We start from the raw sequence: 21,520 nt of genomic DNA, 5'->3' as shown, positions 1-21,520 counted from the left end.
TCAAGACTGAGGGTGCAACTTTGTTTGCTTACAGTTGGATAAAGGATTAAACTAAATTTATTATACAATGCATATAACCAGTGGCAGCCGTTGAAAATTTTAAGTAGGGGTGCTGCATAGACAAAAATAATTCATTTTTTCCTAATCAGTAACCAATTTATAATTTCATTTTTTTTTTGTATTTTTTAGTGATAAATAATTATGTTATTTTAACAGCATAAAATAAGTTTTACCAAAAATATTTCACGTTGACCACGAACACATACACCAATAATAAAAGTTTCTTATCTCACAGAAATAATGCACGCAAGCATACAATTTACTGTAGCGACACTGCTCAGAGAGCAATGTCGGATTCACTTGTTACGTACATTGACAAGTGCAAACGAATATCAGTGAATCTAGCTGCAATTGGCCAAATGTGATAATTCTGACACTGTGTTAGATCGCAGTGCATTTATTTCATAATCTAAAGCGTATATCGAACAATTCCAATTATTATCTATTCAATCAATGTCAAAACAAAAGCTTTAACATGTGGTATTGCATTTATATAATGCTGTAAGCATTGTTGTTATTTATGAACACAAACAAAATTTAATTTTTTCCTTTGGGGTGCTGCAGTGTCACAGTGCTTATGTACAAGGTGCCACTGCATATAACTCAGCAACCCACCAGTCTCGTGTTTTACCATCAGAGGAAATTATGGCTTCATAAGCCTTTTTTTCCCCAACCACCACCACCCCAAGAGCAAATTGTGGAGGGGTTGTCATAACATATACATCCTTAATATATTTAAATGGAAAATTAGGATAGGATCTTTCAGTACATTTGTCAGTGTACCATGGCGACATATAGTGGTTGATTTTATGTATCACTATACACTTGCATATTGAGATATATTATATTGCATATGTATTATGCATATTATTATATTAGGAATTATGTGAATTTATAAATGTTTTTCAATTAATAGTATTTTTAATATATTGTGCAGTAACTAGACATTTTATTGAAACAGGTGTTAAACATAATGATGCTTTTAAAAAATAGTAACATGGTCATCATTCTGAGAAAGAGAAAGTAGAAGAATTGGTTACAACATTCAAGATATTACACAAGAATGAATTATATAGCATCATTCATACTCTCATGTCCCAGTGTCAGCTGAGTGAACAGAAGAGAACACTATTAAATTTCCAGGGATCCAGACAATGTATAGTTGTGTAATTCAAAATAATAATAATAATAATAAAAAAATAAATAAAATATTTTTGAACAGTTTATGGTGATTACTTGCCAAAACTTAGAAATAGGCATGCAGTCTGTTCGATTAAGATGATGTAGTGTTTCACATGTTTCAAGGAAAAGGCAATTGAATTTAAATCTATTGTAGTGTAACATCTTTGTCTGATCCCAGTGAATGTTATGCCAAGTATTGATGGCATGAGAAGAAAAACTTGAATTCTGTGATTCTAGAAATGTAATCCTGATGTTCTTCAATTCTGATGTTATTAGAATGGCCAGTGTGCCCAAAATGCAAAGTTAGCATGAACAGAATACTTGATAGACAAAGATAAGGATAGCGAAGGCAATTTATCTTAAGTAGATGGTAGGAAAGAAGATAACTTTCGTGCTGGTTTGAAAGCAGTGTGCAGATTGTATTTGCAGAAAAAAAATCCTTGATATTTGTTCAGAAGTCCCTTAGATAGAGTATGGAAATCTGCTTCACCTCTGATTGTAGTCTGGCTGAAGGATGATAATTATCAGTTATTTTCTGGATGGTGGTTTCTTTATATCCATTAGACAAAAATGTGATTTGTCTTTTGCTTAATTCTTTTGATAGAAGGGAGTCCAAAGAACAAATTGTACATGCTCTGTGTATAGGACTTATGATAATACCTGTCTTGTCTGAAGGGTGATGTGAAACTGGATAGATATACATGCCAGTGAAGGAAGGTTTCCTGTAGATGGAAAATTCAGTATTGCCTGTATACTTACAAGTTATTAAGATATTCAGGAAGGGAAGACTGCTGATAGATTCACATTCACTAGTGAACTTGATGCAATTGTATAAGTTTGTTCTATCCACAAACTGAAGTAATTCTGTTTTCAGAGTGGGGCTAGACTGCAAATATATCCTTGACAAAATATAGTCAGATATGAGGTTGAAAAAAAAATGCGTAGAGCTAGTACGATAGGACTGCCCATGGCTGTTCCTTCTATTTGCTGATAGTTTGTTCTGTCAAGTGAAGTATCCTACTTTGATGGGAAATGTAAACAATTTAAGAACATCCTCAAGAAAATCATTTTGTAAAAACTGAAGAATTTCTTAAAGAAGTATATATATAAATAGAGAAATCACATCAAAAGAGATAATTTCAGTCCAGCAAACAAAAATCTTTTATTTATTTCTTGAGGTCAATATTGTTTTTAATGTAACATTTGGTTTAGCCAGTTAGGTTTCAAAGAAGATTCAAAACTTGTTTAGCTAAATAATAAGTAGGAGAATTAATACAGTCAATATTGGAGATAGTGGATAACCAGATTTGTGTACCTTGGGAAGGCCATAGATACATGGGGGACGAGCATAATAAATTCACAGTTTTTCAACAGTATTAACTTCTAAAGAATATATTTAGTCCAGTAATTTATTTAATTTGGCTTTGAGTAGGATCTTTAATAGTAGGTTTTGAGTATATGTTGATGTGTCCCATAATAAAAGATTCAGTTTGCTATTATACTCAGTGGTATCCATCAAAACAATGCCATTACCTTTGTTGGCTTTTGTGATGACAATGTTAGTATTTTGGCAAAGGGAACACATTTCATGTAATGCTAATTTCCCTTACATGTGCAAAACCATTTTTAAAAGTATTATTATTTGTAACTTATTTTAAACTATCTGAAAATTTACAAAATAAGATTTAAAAAATACTGTATTTATTTACTAATAAAATTCTCTTTCAGTCCACTGGAAAAACCTTGTGGTCCACTGTTGGGTCATGGACCATCACACTTTGAGAAATTCTGCCTTGGAAGACTGAAATTTAGATACAATAGTACTGAAGGAAACAAGTAATTGGCTAATTTCCAGGAAAATTGTTTGTGAGAGATTAGTAATAATGTAAACTTATGCAGTACTATCATAGTGGCCTGTACATTCCTAAAGAGTACATATCAGGGATGTATAGGCTACTATCATAGTAGCCTGTCCCTAAAGAGTACATATCAGGCAAGTGACCATGATAATGATACTTATAGATTATCCATAACCACATTGGGATTTGAACCAAGTAGGCTGTTAGTTGAAGAGTTGATACACTAACCACGCAAACAACTAGACTAGCAAATAAGTTCTCCATTCAGGATTCAGCTGTTGTTTTCTATATTCCTATTTTCAAAGTCTTTGTTACAGCTGTTAAGGAATGCTGCAGGTTTGTATCTTGTTACTAAGATACAAGTAACAAAAATGTATTTTAGAGGATAACATCAACTGTATAAAGTACACCTAAACATCTTTTTAGGCGAATTTCTTTTATGCGAATTCGGAGTTACATGAATTGGGATATTAAAAATATATTTTTTTTTTACACAATTTTTATTCACTTTTACACAACCAACCTAAAGTCTAAGTTAGGTAAAAATCCATAATTCAAGAAAATTCTGAGGATTTTGTAGAATTGCATTCTCGTTTCAATTAAGAAAATGTTGAGATTTTTTTTTTTTTTTTTTTTTTCCCATTTTCGTTTCAATTAAGAAAATTTTAAATTCTTTTGAATTTCATTTATTGGGAATTCCCCGAATTACATAACTGACTGCGCATAAAAAAAGCAGTTCTTAGCAGTTTGAATTTGGTGTTTGAGTAGACAACACAGTTACCGCATTTTTTGCATTTGCATATTTTAAGTGAAATCAAAATAAAAATCGCTTTATAAAATTAATAATTTTGCCAAGAAATAATAAATGGTAAGCTATGTGTAATTTTCAATCTTTCATTTCATTAACCACGCTACCGGCCAGGATGTATATATGCGTCCACGTTTCCATGGATGTGAAGTGCATATTAAAATTGTAATACCATTGATATTACATTGAAATTTATGATGGATACGAAGCTTTTGAGGGTGCGTATTTGATCTTTAATGGCCGGTAAGGTGGTTAACCGAAGATTTTAATCCAGCCCTCACATGATGTTGCCGATAACCAAACAAAAAAAAAAAAAAAAAGGAAAGCCGTTTCCTTGGATATAAAAATTCAAATTTTAGATCGTCTTTAAACTGGGGAAGCTGCTACGGCTGCGGGTAAGCATTTTGGAGTCCGTGAATCAACTGTCAGATCTATAAAGAAAAATGAAGAGGCTATTAGAAAAGCGGTATGTTCTGGTACAAAATCGAGTGCGAAATTATCATCATACACAAGAGATGTTGTTCTAGAAAAGGCCGAAAAAGCTTTAATGATTGAGATTTTATGAACAGATTAAAAAACTGCAGCCAGATACTTCATCTCAATCGAGGAAAAAATATGAATTTCATGCAAGCAATGGTTGGCTGGCTAAGTTTATTAAAAGACATGCTCTTCATAATATAAAAATTAAAGGTGAAACAGCTGCTAAAGCATTTCCACAAAAACTTGCTAAAATAATTGAAGATGGAGGTTACACTCATGAACAAGTTTGAAATATGGATGAAACTGACCTTTTATGGAAAAAAATGCCAAACAGAACTTATGTATCAAAAATGCAAAAAACTGTTGGTGGGTTCAAAGCAGTAAAGGATTGCATAACACTCCTATTTTGTTCGAATGCTTTAGGAGATTGGATATTAACACTACTGCTCATAAATTGATCATTAAAAACACGGCCAATGAAAGGCATAGATTTTCAAAAATTGCCAGTTCATTGGATGGGCAAAAAAAAAGCTTGGGTGACCATTGATATTTTCACTGAGTGGTTCCCCAAACAGTTTGTGCCAGAAGTTAGACACTATTTGAATTACAGGGGTCTCGAATTTCAAGTGCTTTTGATTCTTGATAATGCACCCAGTCATCCTGCCATAGAACACCCAAATGTGCAATTTTTTTTCTACTGCCCAATACCATATCATTGCTACAACCTCTAGATCAGGGTATAATTGCGACTTTTAAAACATATTATGTCAGATGAACATTTCAGTATGTTTTGAACAAGCTAAATGATGATGAAACAATGTCAGTTTTGGATGAATACAATCCATCATCATCATCATTAGTGTTCTGTCTCTTGACAGGTCCAATGGTATAATTCAGTGGATTCTCTTCCTCCAATTTCCTCTGTCTCTTGCTTCCTCCTTCATTTCCTGATATCTTCTTGTTCCCATTATATCATCAAGCATCGTTAGTCGTCTTCTTCCTCTTGGTCGCTTTCCTTCAATTTTCCCCCAATACAATCCATAATCGGAAAAAATTTTCAATTATGGATTATATTGATCAGGTTCGATTATCGTTATCTGAATTGAGACCAAAAACTATGAATGCATGCTGGAAAGCTATTTGGCCTGCATGTGTTAAAGAGAATGCTTCTGTTCCCTTCAATCATACTGCATAATTCCCCAGTATAATAAGTTTGGCATGTGAAATTGGTGGAGAAGGATTCGATGATCTTACATCGGCAGATATCGAAGAATTGTTAATTGATAAACCTCTTAAGCGAAGACGAAATAGTGGAGAAGATTGTTTCTGAGACTTCTGAAACGAAGAAGTTAATGATAATGATCAAGATAATCCTACTTTTACTGCTGATATTATTAAAGTAGGTCTTAAACTGGCCAGTAATTTAGGCAATTATTTTGCTCGACATGATCCAAATGAAGAACGTGCTGGGAAGTTTTCAAGTGAGCTTAAGTTATTAAAGTTTTCATACAGAGAATTATATCGCGACTTATCTAAAGTATCAACACAACCATTAATAACTGTGTTCATGTCTAAAACTACTGAAACAACCAGTGGCACTTTTGTTCAAGACATGACAAGAAGAATTCCACAAGTTGAGGCGGAAGTCGATGACGATAATACCATATCTAGTAGTTCTAGTGATATTATAGTCTCACGAAAATGAAAGCTTTCGCATTTATTTATTGTCAGAAACTGATAGTGAATAACATAATTTTTTTAAAGAATCCTTAACAAACAACTGAAATGAATATGTTTTTTTAAAGTTATTAAAATTCATTATATGTATGTGTGTTCTCCATGAAATATAAATAAAAATCTTATGATCCTAACGAATTTAATGTTTGTTTGTTTTTCATTATTTTGCTTATATTTCAGGTTTGGAACCAATCTTCACTTTTTCTAATGGAGTCAGTAGTTCTTTTTACATGAATTCTATTTATGCATAATTTTTAGAAACGTATCTATCGCGTAAAAAGAGGTTTAGGTGTAAAAAGTTGCAATGAACTTCTATTTTGGTATCAGGTTAAGTGTCACTTTCCTTCTCAGTGTGATCATTATAGATGAATCAGTGTGGAGAGGTTTGTGTGTATTCTTGTGTTACATGAGTATGCACTGTTGTACATATTGCTCAGTATAATATCCCATTTAAACCATAAATCTGGATCTGTTTTAATTGTGACTATAGTTAATTGTTTGTTATTTATGCATATTGATAAAGTGTCTAAGATATAACATTGGAGGTGGTGAGTTTTTTTTTTGAGTTGTACTAAAAAATTGATTGCAGCATTGCAGAAAGCAGGCATTAACAAATGTAAATAGCTTATGAAAATGGGAGACAGTGGTACTAGAATTTGACAGAAAGATACAATAATAAGGCAGAATGAGGTTTGTATGTTAAATTCAAATCAGAGAGCCAGTGAGATGACATGGCAGGTACTGATTCATCTTGAGCTGGAATGAAGCTCTTAGAATGCAAGATGACATTATTGGTATGTGTGTGAGAGAGAGAGAGCATATATGAAAGAAATAGGGAAAAATTAATTCAGCACAATATTCAAAATTTCAAGCATTTGATGAATGCTGCATAATATTACATGAGAATTGAAGACTAGAAAAGGACTTGGCATATAGCAGAAAGGAGATGAACCACATGAAGAAGTAAGCAAAATGTAAAGAAAATACACAGCCAAAAAATGAATAAATAAAATACTAATAATAAAGATATGATGTTATAGCAATCCCATGAATCAGATGTACAGGATGAGTGAGAAACTAAAGCAGGTTTTTTGAACATGAATTAGAGAAAGTTGTTGGAAGTTTTTACACTTGGTTATACTACAAATTATATACAATCGGGTTTCTTTTTATGCAGTAGATACGTTCCACAAAAAATCGCACAAAAAAGACCTAAGTGACGTTGAAAAATTAGGGATACGTTCCATAATTTTCTAAAACCGCATAAAACCGAAGCAATGAATTAAAATAAACTTAAAATCGCATAAAAAAGTTTATGAAAATTCAGGAAAATAAGAATGCCCGAGTTCGTTTTAAAGCTTTATTCATTTAATTTTATTGAAAAGTACCATTTTTTTTTTTTTTTTTTTTTTACATTTTGTCATCAGAATTATCATCGCTATTAGGCAATATTTGGCAACGTTTGCAAACTGGTGTAAACTCGCTTTCATCACCAGAAGAGATAGTACATCAGATCTGTATAGTAAGGGCAACAGTTCTTCACAAACAGAATTAGCTTTGCCCTCGTTCTGTGCTGATTTTTTTCTTCTGACAATGTAATCAGTGATTAAACTTTGCGATGATGATTTCACTAATATTTTATACAGCTCACGATATCCAGACATACAGTTCTTCAGCTCACGTTGGAATTTAAAAGCTCATTCAGAATTTGTGTCATTAACAAGACAATGATTTTCCAATTGATTGCACAGTTCAAGACCTTCTCGAATTATATTTGCAGTGAGGGGGCCAGGTTTTTCTTCCGCTTCACTATCGTTTTCTGGATCTTTGACGATATCTGAAGTTAATTGATATCCAATAATATCATCATCACTTAAGGCATTATCCACAAGCAATTCGTCTACATCGTTCTGGCTAAATGTGCCAAAGTAATAAAATATAAATTTCGTGCGATGATACTGCATTCTCCCTTTTTACGGGAGTTCACAGTACCATCTAGTCCCCCCAAATTTTATCCAGGCTCCGGAACCAGCATAGGCCGACGAATCAGACCTATTGCTGGGTCAGTATTCCTGACTGTAATCCGTGTGTCCTCAGACCAGTTTGCCTGCTTGCGGGATGAAAAACACCAGATAAACTGGCGGAAAACCCCCTGCTGTCCACGCCCAAGACCGGCTAACTTGGCTATGGCTGAGAAAGATTCATAAGCTCCTCACGTCGTTCACGGAAATCAAACCTAGGACACCCCTTCCCCAGGCATGTGGTTGCAAAGTGCAAAGCCACTAGGCTAACTGTGTGGACACCAAAGTAATGATTTCAGCTGATAATGTAGATGTTTGTATGGTTGCACTGTTTGCAACACATCCAGGCCAAGCTGCTTTCCAGCAAGTATTTAAAGTTTGTGGTCTTATTTCAGCGATAGCAGATGCAACATGATTTAAGCAGTCCAAAATAGAAAATTTTTTCCAAACATCAGTTACTGTTAATGATTCATTTTCTAGTTTGTCCAATATAAATTGAAAAGTGTGCTTAACATAATATTTTTTAAAAGTAGCAATTATGCCTTGATCTAATGGCTGAATAATGCTTGTTGCATTGGGTGGAAAAAACACTACCTGCACATTTGGATATTCTAAATGCAGATGTCTTGGTGCATTGCCAACAATTAATAAAACTTTAAAATCGAGAGCTTTTTGCTTGATATATGTTTCCACTTCTGGTACAAAGCAATTATTGAACCATTTAGTAAATACAGCAGTTGTTGTCCAGGCCTTTGTATTAGCCATCCAATGTACCGGCAGCTGTTTTAGATCTTTGCCTTTTAGAGCACGTGGTCTTAGAAATCGATTTACTAGGATGGGTTTCGACATTCGATCTCCTGATGCATTGTTACAAAGTAACAACGTTACTTGATCTTTGCTTGCTTTAAACCCACTTGCTATTTTCTCAGACTTTGCAATGTAAGTTCAACTAGGCATTTTCTTCGCAAACAATCCTGTTTTATCAGCATTAATCACTTGATCAGGACAATATCCACCATCTTCAATAATTTTGGCTAACTTCTCTTGAAACTTTTTGGCTGCTTCTTCATCTGCTGCTGCAACCTCACATGTAATCTTCACATTATGAAGCGCATTCCTTTTTAAAAACCTGGTTAACCATCCTTTGCTAGACAAAAATTCTTTATCAGCCTGGGAAGCAGAAGTAGATGGCTTTAATTGCTTCATTTGTTCATAATAACGGAAGAGCTTTTTGTTTAATTAAATAACCACTTATAGGAATTCTTCTTTGAGTTAATTCTTCAATCCAAATTACGAGCGCTCATTTCGTGTTTTCTAGTAAAGCATCTCTTGAGTACGATGATAATTTGGCACTTAGTTTTGTGCCAGAAATGACAAATTTTCTTATTGCAACTTCGTTCTTTTTAATTGTTTCTTATAGTAGATTTGCCTAAATTAAAATGTTTACCAATCACCGTAGATCCCTCTCCTTTTGCTAAGCGATCTAAAATTGCAATTTTCATTTCCAAAGAAATTGCTTTTCTTTGGTGCTTTTTTTTCTCCATTGGGCAAAATTAAATCTTTAAAATAACAATTAGCAAAATTTTGACTTTCGATAATAAAAAGACAAACACCTACTCACATGCAAAATCAAACTTCACGAACACTCACTGCTTACATGTTATCACATTATGACAGAATGTGCTACAACACGCTGTTCATTATATACAACGGCGATGAACGAATTGGTCTACAACACGTGAAATCACGTGCTTTATAGGTAAAATTTTCCAACTGTTATACAAGCAAAATAGTTACCACTTTAAAAACTACAATGATCATAAAAGAGAAGTTAATTTTCCACCATGTAATAATAAACGACTCATTCCACAATTCAGATTGATTACACCAGAGTTTCACAAACTGTATTCTGCAGAAGGTGAATAAGTGTTCCACAAGAAGTTTTCTCCTGGAATTTGTCATTTTGGTTTTCTAAGCATTTTTCATGAATAAATATGTTATAGTGGAAATATTCTGAGGAGAATAATATTCGTGAATATGTTGAAAAGCTCAGACCCAGAACATCTAAATAACATCTGTGTAGCAAATGTTAGTGACCAAGCCATGTATTTTTAAACGTGGAAGTATTCATGAATTATCGTTAATTTTCACACATTGAAACCTTTCAACATTTGGGAAAAGGAATACCGCTGTTTATGACCAGTCATAAAAATTGCCTGCAAGCCGATTACAACAATGTGCGGCATATCCTCTGTTCTCAAAACTGAACAAAATAACATCTGTGTTGCAAATGTTAGTCACCAATCAGCAAGAAAGTATAAAGAAATTTTTTCCACTGCAATTGAAGATCAAGGTAGTCTGTATCCGATTCTCAGATCTAGTAATACTAAATACTTTCTTCACAAGTTCATATTGTAGGGTGAAAGTGCTTGTTTCGAAACCATAGTGCCGTGATTTTTTTAAAAATAATAGGCCTACAGATTTAAATTTTAATATGAATAAGAGACAATGGACTTTGTTTAATTTTGGTGTTAAGAAATCTCTTATTGAAGGTGTTTGTGATGCAACAGATAGTGATTCATCCACCTTCAGCCTACAAAGCAATCTCCAGGACGTACAATAGGAGGGGAAAACTATCAGCACATAGGAGAAAAAGTCTGCATTCACTCTTATAAAGCACTTATAATAATATTATAAATTTTGGTGATCAGAATGGGATATGTCAGTGAAAATCAGCACAAATTAATTTAATGATGTTTATGTTTAATTAATTAATAATTAATGATCAATTATTAATTAATAAAATCGTTAAATTAACAATTATTTATTAAATAATACATTACAAAATAACCAGGGTGTTCCATGAAAATTTCAGGATTTGTGAAGTGTTCTGTCATAGGAAAAGTTTGGGAAACACTGGATTACCTTATTATTGGAATGGATTCTTCTTCTGTTGACATGCGCAAAAGTGTCGAAAGGTCTTGTATCTGTGAGCATACTATACATAAGTTTTGAAGTTATGCACTGCATAACTTCAAATCTGCATAAAAAAGATCCGCATAAAAAGAGACCTGAGTGTACTTGGTTTAATCCTTAGTCCACATGTAAGCAAACAAAGTTTGCAGCAGAAGTATTTTCAGGACTGGGGCAGCTCATATATAGAAACTAATAACTTCACATCACTTGCCTTAGTATCCCATAATGCAAAGCACATATCTTTATGGGTGGGAAGGATTGCTACCAGAGCGGTTTCGATCTTTATTGAGGTCTCTTTAGTGGGAGTTAAGGCAAATTTCAGGCACAACTTTGTTTGCTTACACTTGGATAAAGGATTAAACCAAGTATATAATTTCTTGGTATCTTTAATTTATTTCTGAACATGAAGATTCCTGACATAATTGAAACAAGAATGAGTGAATGATATGATTGTTTTGGTTAGAATGAATGACTGAAAGGAGAAATGTATAACTTGAAATCAAAAAAGTACAGTGTGGGAGAGAGGATATGAAAGAGTTTTGAGTGAGGTGAAAAAAGTATTGAGGATTTTGAATCTTTTGTTAGGGTATGACAGAAGCAAGCTCATGAAGAGAGCTGCGGTTGCAAAAGACTCAGTAAATATATTGAATAGGAGATGGTTTGCAGTATGTATGCATGTGGATATTATTATTATGTGACACCTCCAGGGAGTCCAAAGACTCATCAAGAGAGAGTGTGCCAACAGCATCGAACGATTAACTCCTTCCAGCTACTAACCACACTCAAACTTGCTTAACTTTTTTCGTGAGCCATTAGTAGCAGAGGCTTTACCAATCGACCAACCTTTGCTGGCATGAAGTGGCTTTAGGATTTGTACATGAAAGGTGGATTGCACCTAAATGATTTGATATTGGGCACTTGGAGGAATCATTAAGAGAGTGAACATGAATTGTTAGAGAAACTAGATATGTATGAAAGAGTGAATGCAAATTATTAGAGAAATATGTCACAGTATTTGCATGAAAGCATGGGGACATGCATTGAACTGATTGGTAGAAACTGTTTATGATTTCTGCTACTTTAAAGAAAAGTGCTTACTGTGTAAATAGGGGTGGGATCTGTTTCAAAATTCATTTCATCAGCTTATTAGTCATTTATGTGTGTATTCCAATAATAGAAGCATCAAGAATGAAGGAGTTAGCATTTGTAGATGTAGTGAAACCAAAAATTATAGGGATTAGCTAGACCTACTGACAGATGAAGATATTGTTACAGGAAGAGGTGACAAATTCAGAATTTTTCAAGGAGGAAAGAGAATATTAGTTGGAGAGAGTACTACTAATGATTGCAGAGGATTTAATTCCAGCCAGAATAGAAATCTCCAATAGGGAAATAGATAGTGATGTTGTCGTATGAATAATTCAAGAAATGAGTTTGAGGTAGTAGTTTTTTTTTTTTTTCTCCCACATTTGACATCTGTAGATGCCGTATGGCCACTGCTGTACCTCACATGGTTTTGACAATGATGTCTTCTGCTAGAATAAGTGGTAGGGTTGCAGATTCCCTTTCCACACAAAGTTTGTAGGACAATCACAAACATCCATGCCCTCGGCAGGATTCGAACCCGCAGCCTCTTGGCTGGAGAGCGGACATGCTAACCATTCGGCCAACCAGGCCAGCAGGTGGTAGTTAACATGACAAAATGTACAGAACAAGAGGATTATAAACTGCATAGATAGATGAATCTTATGGATATAAGAGGACTGTCATTATTGAGAATATAGACCGGAAGGCAGAGAAAGTGTGCAAGGTGAGGAGAAATTAATTTATAGAATTACTCAAAGATAACTATCTAACAAAGCACATGACTAGGATCATGGTGAATTAACATTGAATCTAGAAATAATGCATGAGAAATCTACTTATAAATGAGTTGGTCGTTATGCCTCCAGTTGGTGAAAGTGATCAAGAAGTTTTAAACTTGAGAGGAGCAATGCCTGTAGGAACGCTAAGAAAGAGTATATGTGGAAACTATAAGACAGCTGATTATAATTGACTGAGACAGCAGATAAGACAAATGTTTAGTAGAAGAGAATTAATAGTGCATAGGGATTAGTCAAAGGGTGTCCTAAAGGAAACTGTATCTGACTACATTCCCATAGATAGAAGATGAATTGCATGGGAATTAAATGAATAAATAACCTTTAAAAGCAAGGGCTGCAAAAAAAAAGTATATAAGGTTGGTGGTCTGAAAAGTTCTCAGCCTCGACCATAGATGGCAAGATTTATTTTTTTTCTAAGTTGATACATTTGTCATAAGCATCCATGTGAAATTGCAAGTCATTCTATCAAATAGTTTGTTTTATACAGCTGTCTGAAGCAAAAGTGTTGTCTGTATCCCTTGAAATGGATAAAATTGAGTATTGTGCATTTATAAAATTCTTTGTAAAAGAAGGTTTAACACCAAAAGAAATTCATTTGAAGTTCATAAAAGATTATGGGCACTCTTCTCCTTCCTTTTCAACAATTAAGAAATGGGCTGCCAAGTTTAAACGTGGCCGTACCAGCCTTGAAAATGATCCATGTGAAGGACGTCCAAAAACTGTAACGACACCAGAAATCATTGCTGACCGCCAGTCAAAGTGCATGAAATTGCTGAGACTACAGGCATTTAATTAAGACAAATGATCAGAACTCAGACCACCTTTACCACGAGTTGCCCCACTCCTGAAAATACTTCAGGCACAATCTTTGTTTGCTTACACTTGGATAAAGGATTAAACCAAATATATAATTGGTAACATAACCAAGTGAAAAATCTTCCGTCAGCTATCTCTAATCCAGAGAATTTTAATAATAAGGTGTCGACTGTGCCTGAAGTATTTTCAGGAGTGGGGCAACTCGTGGTAAAGGTGGTCTGAGTTCTGATCATATGCCTTAGTATCCCATAATGCAAAGCATATCTCCTTGTGGACATGGGGAATTGCCCCAGTCCTGAAAATACTTCAAGCGCAAACTTTGTTTGCTTACACTTGGATAAAGGATTAAACCAAATATATAATTGGTAGTCTATTACTTGTGAGCACTCCAACATTGTCATATCTAACATTTTGTGCTTCTAAGTCACTTCTGACTTAGAAGCACAAAATCAGTTCACCTAAACCTTGGTTTTCCTCTGTGTCTCTTTCCTGCCATCTTGGCATCAAATACCTGTTTTGCTAACCTTTTCTCATACAGTCTATTTAAGTGGCCATACCACCTGAAAGTAGCTCTGCTGACACATTCTTCAATGCTAATAATGCGAAGTTCCTTTAAAATTATTCAGCTGGCTACTTGCCATACCAGCTTTGCTTTATTCTTTTGTCTATTTCCAGATTGCCATCTTCAATAAAAACTGTGTTTCAATAACTAAAATATTTCACTTGTTCTGCACGATCTGCATTCAGAATGCAGCTGAAGTTTCTGCTTGTTTTCATAGTTTTGGTGTTTTTATTGCTGATTTTTGTGCCACTTTGTTACAGCTGTTATTCAATTTACTTAGAGAATTCTGGAGGCTTGCACTAGATGTGTTTAGGAGTACAACATCATCTGTGTAAAGCTAAGTTTGACATGTCCTATTTCCAGTATCAGATCTAATACAATTTTCCTTCATAATGTGATCCATATAGAATATTAAATAAGAGTGTAGATAATGTGCGTCCTTATTTTACTCCTAATTTTACATCAAACCATCTTCCTGTATTTCTTTCAGTTCTAACTGGTGATCAATGATTAGGTTTGGCTCCACTCCATATGAATGATGAGCTAGGATGCTCCATTCTGAATATATCACAATGAGTGTTTGGAATGCTTTTTCAATAGCGTATTCTGTACTGCATTAAATTTATGTGGAGCTATCCTCTCATCTAAGATGGTAATTTCCTTTTGCATCATTAAGTAAATAGACAGTTCTTTGACATTTGCTAGTAAATGTATTTGAATATAGTGAATTTTTAAGTCTATAAATTTTCAGTATTGGGCTAAAAACATCATTGTTTTGCTGGTTCATTCTGAACTTTTTTAGCTCTACTGTATTAATTCTGTTGTCAATTTTTGATGATAGTCTTTTAAAAACATTAAGAACAGCCTTACCATTATTTTATTATGAAACTGCACTGTTGACATACTTGATATTTAGCATGCATCAAAATTTCCTTTTTTTTTTTTTTTTTTTTTTTGTTCATTTTTATTCTTCTAAAAAAAATTCCAATCCCTCATTTCTTTTGGGAAGACACATATGCATATATTTTCCATGGCTACATTTCCAATAAGGTATATCTATTTCTAAATTAACAGCAGTGCTGGGAAATGCAAACAGTAATTACATAATTTATTAATTAAAATACTAAAATTAAGAAATAATTAGTTTTTTTTCTTCCATCTTTTAGACTCACCTTCTTTGTTCTGTTCCTCCATACTTTAATCAGAAGATTACTACACCTTCCTCGATCCAGTTATTGGTGAGGAGTGGTGGAAAGGATAGTGAAGTACAGCCTTTTACTTATACCCCACTGCTTTCAGGTATGTTGCAATTTCTGATTTTTATATCCCTGATGTCCAGTCATTGAAATCCTGTATGAAATGCTGGTATATGTAGTACATATTTAAAACATCTACAAATGTTTTAGTGGCTTATTTGTATCAATACAGCTGCCAGCTAAGCATGTAGTCATTTATTTCAAAGCAGAATATTATTTAACACAAACTGTTTGTGAATATGAAGTCCATGCATCCAATTTCATCTTTAAATTTAAGTAGTATTTAGAAATAATAATTAGGATTTCTGAAACAAATTTATTATCTCTTATTTTTAGATACTAATATTGAATAGCAAAGCTTAGTGGAAATGGAGTTTCCTCAGTGTTTCCATCCTGCAAGACTAATAAATCTAATAATTTTGAAATTAGTAATCGAAGTTTATTTTGCAGCATGATTTTGTGAAGCTTAAGATAAGCTTCACAACTTCTTAACTAGTTTTCTCCTTTCTTCTTTAACCTGATGAAAAATTACTATTTTATTGGATTATATTCTTATATCTTGCTCTTCCATTTTCCTAATTTATATAAATTTATACCTTCATATGCTTTTTGAATCTTCTCTTTCTGCTTTATTTCCAATTTTATACTATTTTCAGTCCCATCATAAATTCTCTATTCTAAAATCCTTTAGGTAATTAAATTTGAAGATTCTTTAAAACAGCTAGTATATTTTTCCTTTCAAGAATATCCATGTCTGTTTTCATGTCAATTCTATCTTTGAAAAATGAACTCTAAATGGTAATTTCGGAATTATTAGAGTTACCAACCTTATGGATTGGTAATACTGGGCAATATCTTTCCACTGTGCATTCATTTTCATTATTAGTATTAAGAAATTTTTTTTGAAATATTAATGTTGATCTGCATTGTGTCTTCACATACATGCCCTGCTACTTTGTTTACTATTGTCTTAAAAAAAAAAAAAAAAAAAAAGGAATAATTTCATTGCCCTTAATAATATTTCATTTATATTTTGGTTTTAAATTACAGATAGCGCATTCTCCATTCTCAAAATTATTTATAGACAACATGGAAATGGTTTTAAGGAATATATGATTTTCACTATACATTAAATCAATTCCCCCCCCCCCCTCCCAGATAAGCCATTAAATTTTGAGTCTTGTGCTCAAATTAAGTGAATAGTATTATTCATCCTGCAAGGGTAACAAAATTCATCATATTGTTGATGAATATTCTAGAGTTATCTAGCTGTTAAGTTCAACACATTTCATTACATTTCCAATTGACAGTTTTCTCGCATTAACATCCTATCCTAATTTACACTCACACATAGACCTACACATTTTACCATGTAGGTATTTGGAACTGAAATCCTGTGGAATAGGTTGATTACTCCTTATTTCTGGAGGTGTCCTATGTCTGTAGAAGCATGTGTTCACAGGGCCAGTTTGCCTGTTCTGGGGGGGGGATGAAAAATCCCAGTTTCCATGTGAAAAAAAATCCCTACCTCTGTATGAGACCAGCTAACTCACCTTTAGTTGAAAGAGACCAGATAAAGTCCTCAAGTCACTGACGGGAATCGAACCCAGGTATTTCCGAACAAAGGGCTTCGTCTATACTGACTGAACTACTGATGTTCTCACATTAACGTACATTATATAAATAATTTAGTAATCTATTACAAAATCCTAATTTATCATTCGATTCTTACATTCAGATTCCTACAATCTGAATATTGGAATTTTGCAGTTTCTATGAAATTAAATGACTAAACCTTAATTGCGGCTTGTTATTTACAAAAAGTTGCTTCTACACTTGATTGAACACAGTTTCATTAGTTTTGTATACAACTGGTGCAAAATAACCAGTCGCATACCTTTACCAGATGTTAATTTATTTTCTCACTAAAATTTCTCATGAAGATAAAACCAGCCAGAGAGCGAGCACATACATACCTACACAACATGGACATGATATGCTCACCTTATATCCATAGTTTCTTTTGCATAAACAGAAATGAACTAATTTCCAAGTTGCACAATAAATGCCAGTTGAATAGATAAGTGGGGGGGGGGAGAAAAAAAGTAGCTTTTCTAAAATAATGGGGGGGGGGATTTTAGGATATTGAATATAATTAGCCCTATGGAGTAATTATTATATTATAGGGGTGCTTAAGGGTCAAAGCTGTATAACTGAGAGGAGACCTCCACATAGCCTTTAAAGGAATGCGGAGAACCGACCAGGGCTTCTGACCTAATGTCCAATCCTCACCTTCTCGTGGTGCACCCTGTTGGGTATCTACTTTGATACTGAACGAACGAGGATGGGCTGACAATTTGGGATTTAGCCGACCAAATTGTATTCTTATTGGTTAAACCAAAATGAAAAATGATGGTACAACATGACAAAATTTCATGCCGGCTGGGGCGTCGCCCGGTTAAACAAGGCCCCCGTTGTTTTCGCCAGGGAACCAGGGCGAACAGCGAAAAGTCAGCTACTGGAACAAATCTGAAAACAAACCCCAACTCAACATCACCAGAGTTAAAGATCGGTACTATCAACGTAAGAAGCCTGAATGGCAAAGAAATGGAGCTAGCTGAGGAATTAGATAAGTACCAGATCGACATAATAGGGGTGACTGAAACAAAAAAGACCAAAACTGGTGAGATCTTTCTGAGCAATAAATACAAAATGTTATATTCAGGCAATAACAATCAAGGAAAAGAAGGAGTAGCCATAGTATTCAACACAAAATACGAGGCTAATCTTCTTGAATGGCAGTCAGTCTCAAGTAGAGTAATGTGGGCAAATATGAGAATGGGGAACTGGACAATGAGACTTATTTGTGCCTATGGTCCCACAGAAGGTTCTACTAAGGTAGAAGTGGAGGAATTTTTTGAGGCTTTAGAAAAAGCAACTGACACAATGAAAAAGGAAAAGTTGGTCCTTGTAGGAGATCTAAATAGCAGAGTAGGAAATGATTGTGAGACATACAAAAATATTTTGGGAAAATTTGGAGAAAAGAGCAAAGCTAATAATAATGGCAAATATCTGTTGGATTTCTGCTCAGGACATGGACTGGTTATTACTAACACCATGTTCCAACATAAAAATGTGCACAAATTCACATGGAGAGAAGAGGCTAGGAATAAGAAAAGTCTCATTGACTATGTTATTGTTGATAGTGATGTTTTCTCCCTGGTGCAGGACACCAGAGTGTACAGAGGATTTGAAATTGGAAGTGATCACTATTTAGTCTTGAGCAGGATAAAATTGAATTTCATATTGAAAAGAATAACATGTAAGAAAGTTTTAAAGCGAATAAAAGTTGAGCAGCTCTCAGATGTAAACTGTAGACTAAAATACAGAAATATTATTGAAAAGAAAATGAAAGAGTTTGAGAACAGGAATCAAACCTTGGAGATTCAGTGGCAAACTCTGAAGGAAACATTGATTGATTCTGCCAGAGAGGCATGTGGTGAAGTTGTGTGCAAAGATAAAAAAATCAGAACTCCCTGGTGGACACAGGAAGTTAAAGAGGCAGTGAAGGAAAAGAAGAAAGCATATCAAAAGTTCCTGACAAATAAGTCAGCTTTTACTCTTACAGAATACAGAGACAAATGTAAGAAAGCTAAACAGTGTGTAAAACTAGCTAAACAAAAGTCATGGGAGGACTTTGGCAAGAATATAGAAAATAAATATCAAGAAGGTGGCAAAATATTCTGGAGGTTGTTGAAGAAGCTTAGGAATGGAGGAAAGAGTGCTGTAAAAGGAATTAGAGATGATAAAGGTGAAATGAAAACAGGAGAAAAAGATATCCTTGAAGTATGGAGTAATTACTTTGAAAAACTGCTAAATGAAACAAGCAGTGATGACAGCACAGTGATAAAAAACACTGACCAGGCATGCAGTCAGGAATACATATCCATTCCTGAAGTAGAAAAAGCCATCAAAGGCTTGAAATGTGGAAAGGCAGCAGGAGTAGATGATATTCGACCAGAAATGCTGAAGTATGGTGGTATAAGAGTCTTACAGTGGCTGCACTGCATAGTTCAGAAAGCCTGGACAGAGGGACGAATTCCCGATGATTGGAGTAGAGCTCTCATAGTACCCATATATAAAAAGGGAAATAAAACTGAATGTGAGAATTACAGAGGTATTTCCCTACTGAGTGTTCCTGGCAAGATCTATGCAAGTATACTTGAGAAACGGTTGAGAAGAATTGTGGAAGAAAAGCTTGGTGAAGAACAAGCTGGATTCAGGCCAAATAGAGGCTGTCAGGATCAGATTTTCACTTTACGACAAATAGTCGAGAAAGCATGGGAATATAACAAAGATCTGTATTTAAGTTTTGTCGATTTGGAAAAGGCATATGACAAGGTGCCAAGAGAGAAGCTATTCAATACGCCAGTTATATGGTGTCAATGGGGCATTATATCAAGCAATACTTAGTCTTTATTTGAGTTGTGAGTCAGCAGTTAGAATTGAAGGAAGTACAGGAAGATGGTTTAATGTAAAATCTGGTGTGAGACAAGGATGTATATTATCCCCTCTGTTATTCATTATCTATATGGATCACATTATGAAGGAATGTGGTATTAAACCTGATATCAAAATTGGAGATGTTAATGTCAGCTCTTTGCTTTATGCGGATGATGTTATACTTGTAAATAAATCCGCTACAAGTCTGCAAGATTCTCTGACTAAATTGAATAGCTGTTGCAATAGATATGGTATGAAGGTCAGCAATAAAAAGACCAAGACAATGAAAATAGGCAGAATCATTGAAAATGTCAACTGTGTTGTGAATGGAGAACCTGTGGAACAAGTAAAACATTTCAGCTACTTAGGCACAATTTTTACTGAAGATGGTAAACTAAATATAGAAATAGACAACAGAATCAGCAAAGCTGGTATCGTGGGAAGTCAATTGAATAAATTCATATGGAATAAGAAAGAAATTAGTCGGAACACTAAATTAGCTGTATACAAGACTGTGTTCAAACCAATTTTAACTTATGGATCTGAGAGCTGGGTCAGAAGTAAAACACTTGACCAAAGACTAGAGACCGCAGATATGAGAGTCCTGAGAAAGATTAGAGGCGTGAACAGATGGCATCAATGGCAATATCATATTAAAAATGAGGATATTAGGAAAGAACTTGACATTGTCAGCATCCAGGAATGCGTTAGCAGAGCTAATCTCAGATGGTATGGTCACTTAAATAGAATGGGAGAGGAAAGATTAGCAAAACAAGTGTTCTCTGCCAGGTTGGCAGGAAAACGACCCAGAGGAAGACCAAGATATAGGTGGATTGATACGGTACAAAGTGCCTTAGACGATAGAAATATAAGATCTGATAATGTTGGAGTCTTGACAAGTAACAGACTGATTTGGAGGAAAATTGTAGATAGGAAGTTAGTAATGATGTAATTTTTTCATGTAGTACTGTCATATCCTGTACACCCCTTGAGGGTACATGGCAGGAATTTGATGATGATGATGATGATGAATATAATTAGTTCTCACTATAGCCAACAAACGCCATTATTATAAGATAAAACCTCACTATAACACACTGCTGAAAAGTTTCTATCCAAATCCTCATATGCTTACTATACTAAAAGAAATTCACTTGAGCAATCAATCTATTTAATATAACAAACTATTCCTGTGGTCTGTTGTTGATTTAACCCTGTTATATTGCACCATTGTGTTTATTTTTTTATATCCTTTCATTAATCCTGTTTTGGACTCTTTAAAATATCTTTTCCCAGGCCTGTGTATTTGGTGCTTCATATAACATACATTTGAATTTAACATTTAGTTTTCAGCACATTCATGAAAATTAAATTAAA

At 34.2% G+C, this 21,520-nt stretch overlaps 1 protein-coding gene across 2 annotated transcripts in view; it reads left to right on the top strand.

The window, feature by feature from the left end:
• Positions 1 to 21,520, top strand: part of NFAT (nuclear factor of activated T cells 3) — a 317,259-nt gene that overhangs the window by 172,131 nt on the left and 123,608 nt on the right. For both annotated transcript variants that reach the window (XM_090396732.1, XM_090396722.1), the window contains exon 8: positions 15,551 to 15,683. In XM_090396732.1, coding sequence (XP_090252858.1) covers positions 15,551 to 15,683 — 133 coding nt within the window. The remainder of the gene's footprint in view (positions 1 to 15,550; positions 15,684 to 21,520) is intronic.

This window comes from Typopeltis vanoorti, chromosome 1, assembly GCF_054136105.1.
Source record: "Typopeltis vanoorti isolate ZY-2024b chromosome 1, IOZ_Tvanoo_1.0, whole genome shotgun sequence".
NCBI classification, from domain to species: domain Eukaryota; kingdom Metazoa; phylum Arthropoda; class Arachnida; order Uropygi; family Thelyphonidae; genus Typopeltis; species Typopeltis vanoorti.
The sequence above is the reverse complement of the archived record's forward strand: the minus strand, read 5'-3'. Positions and strand labels throughout refer to the sequence as shown.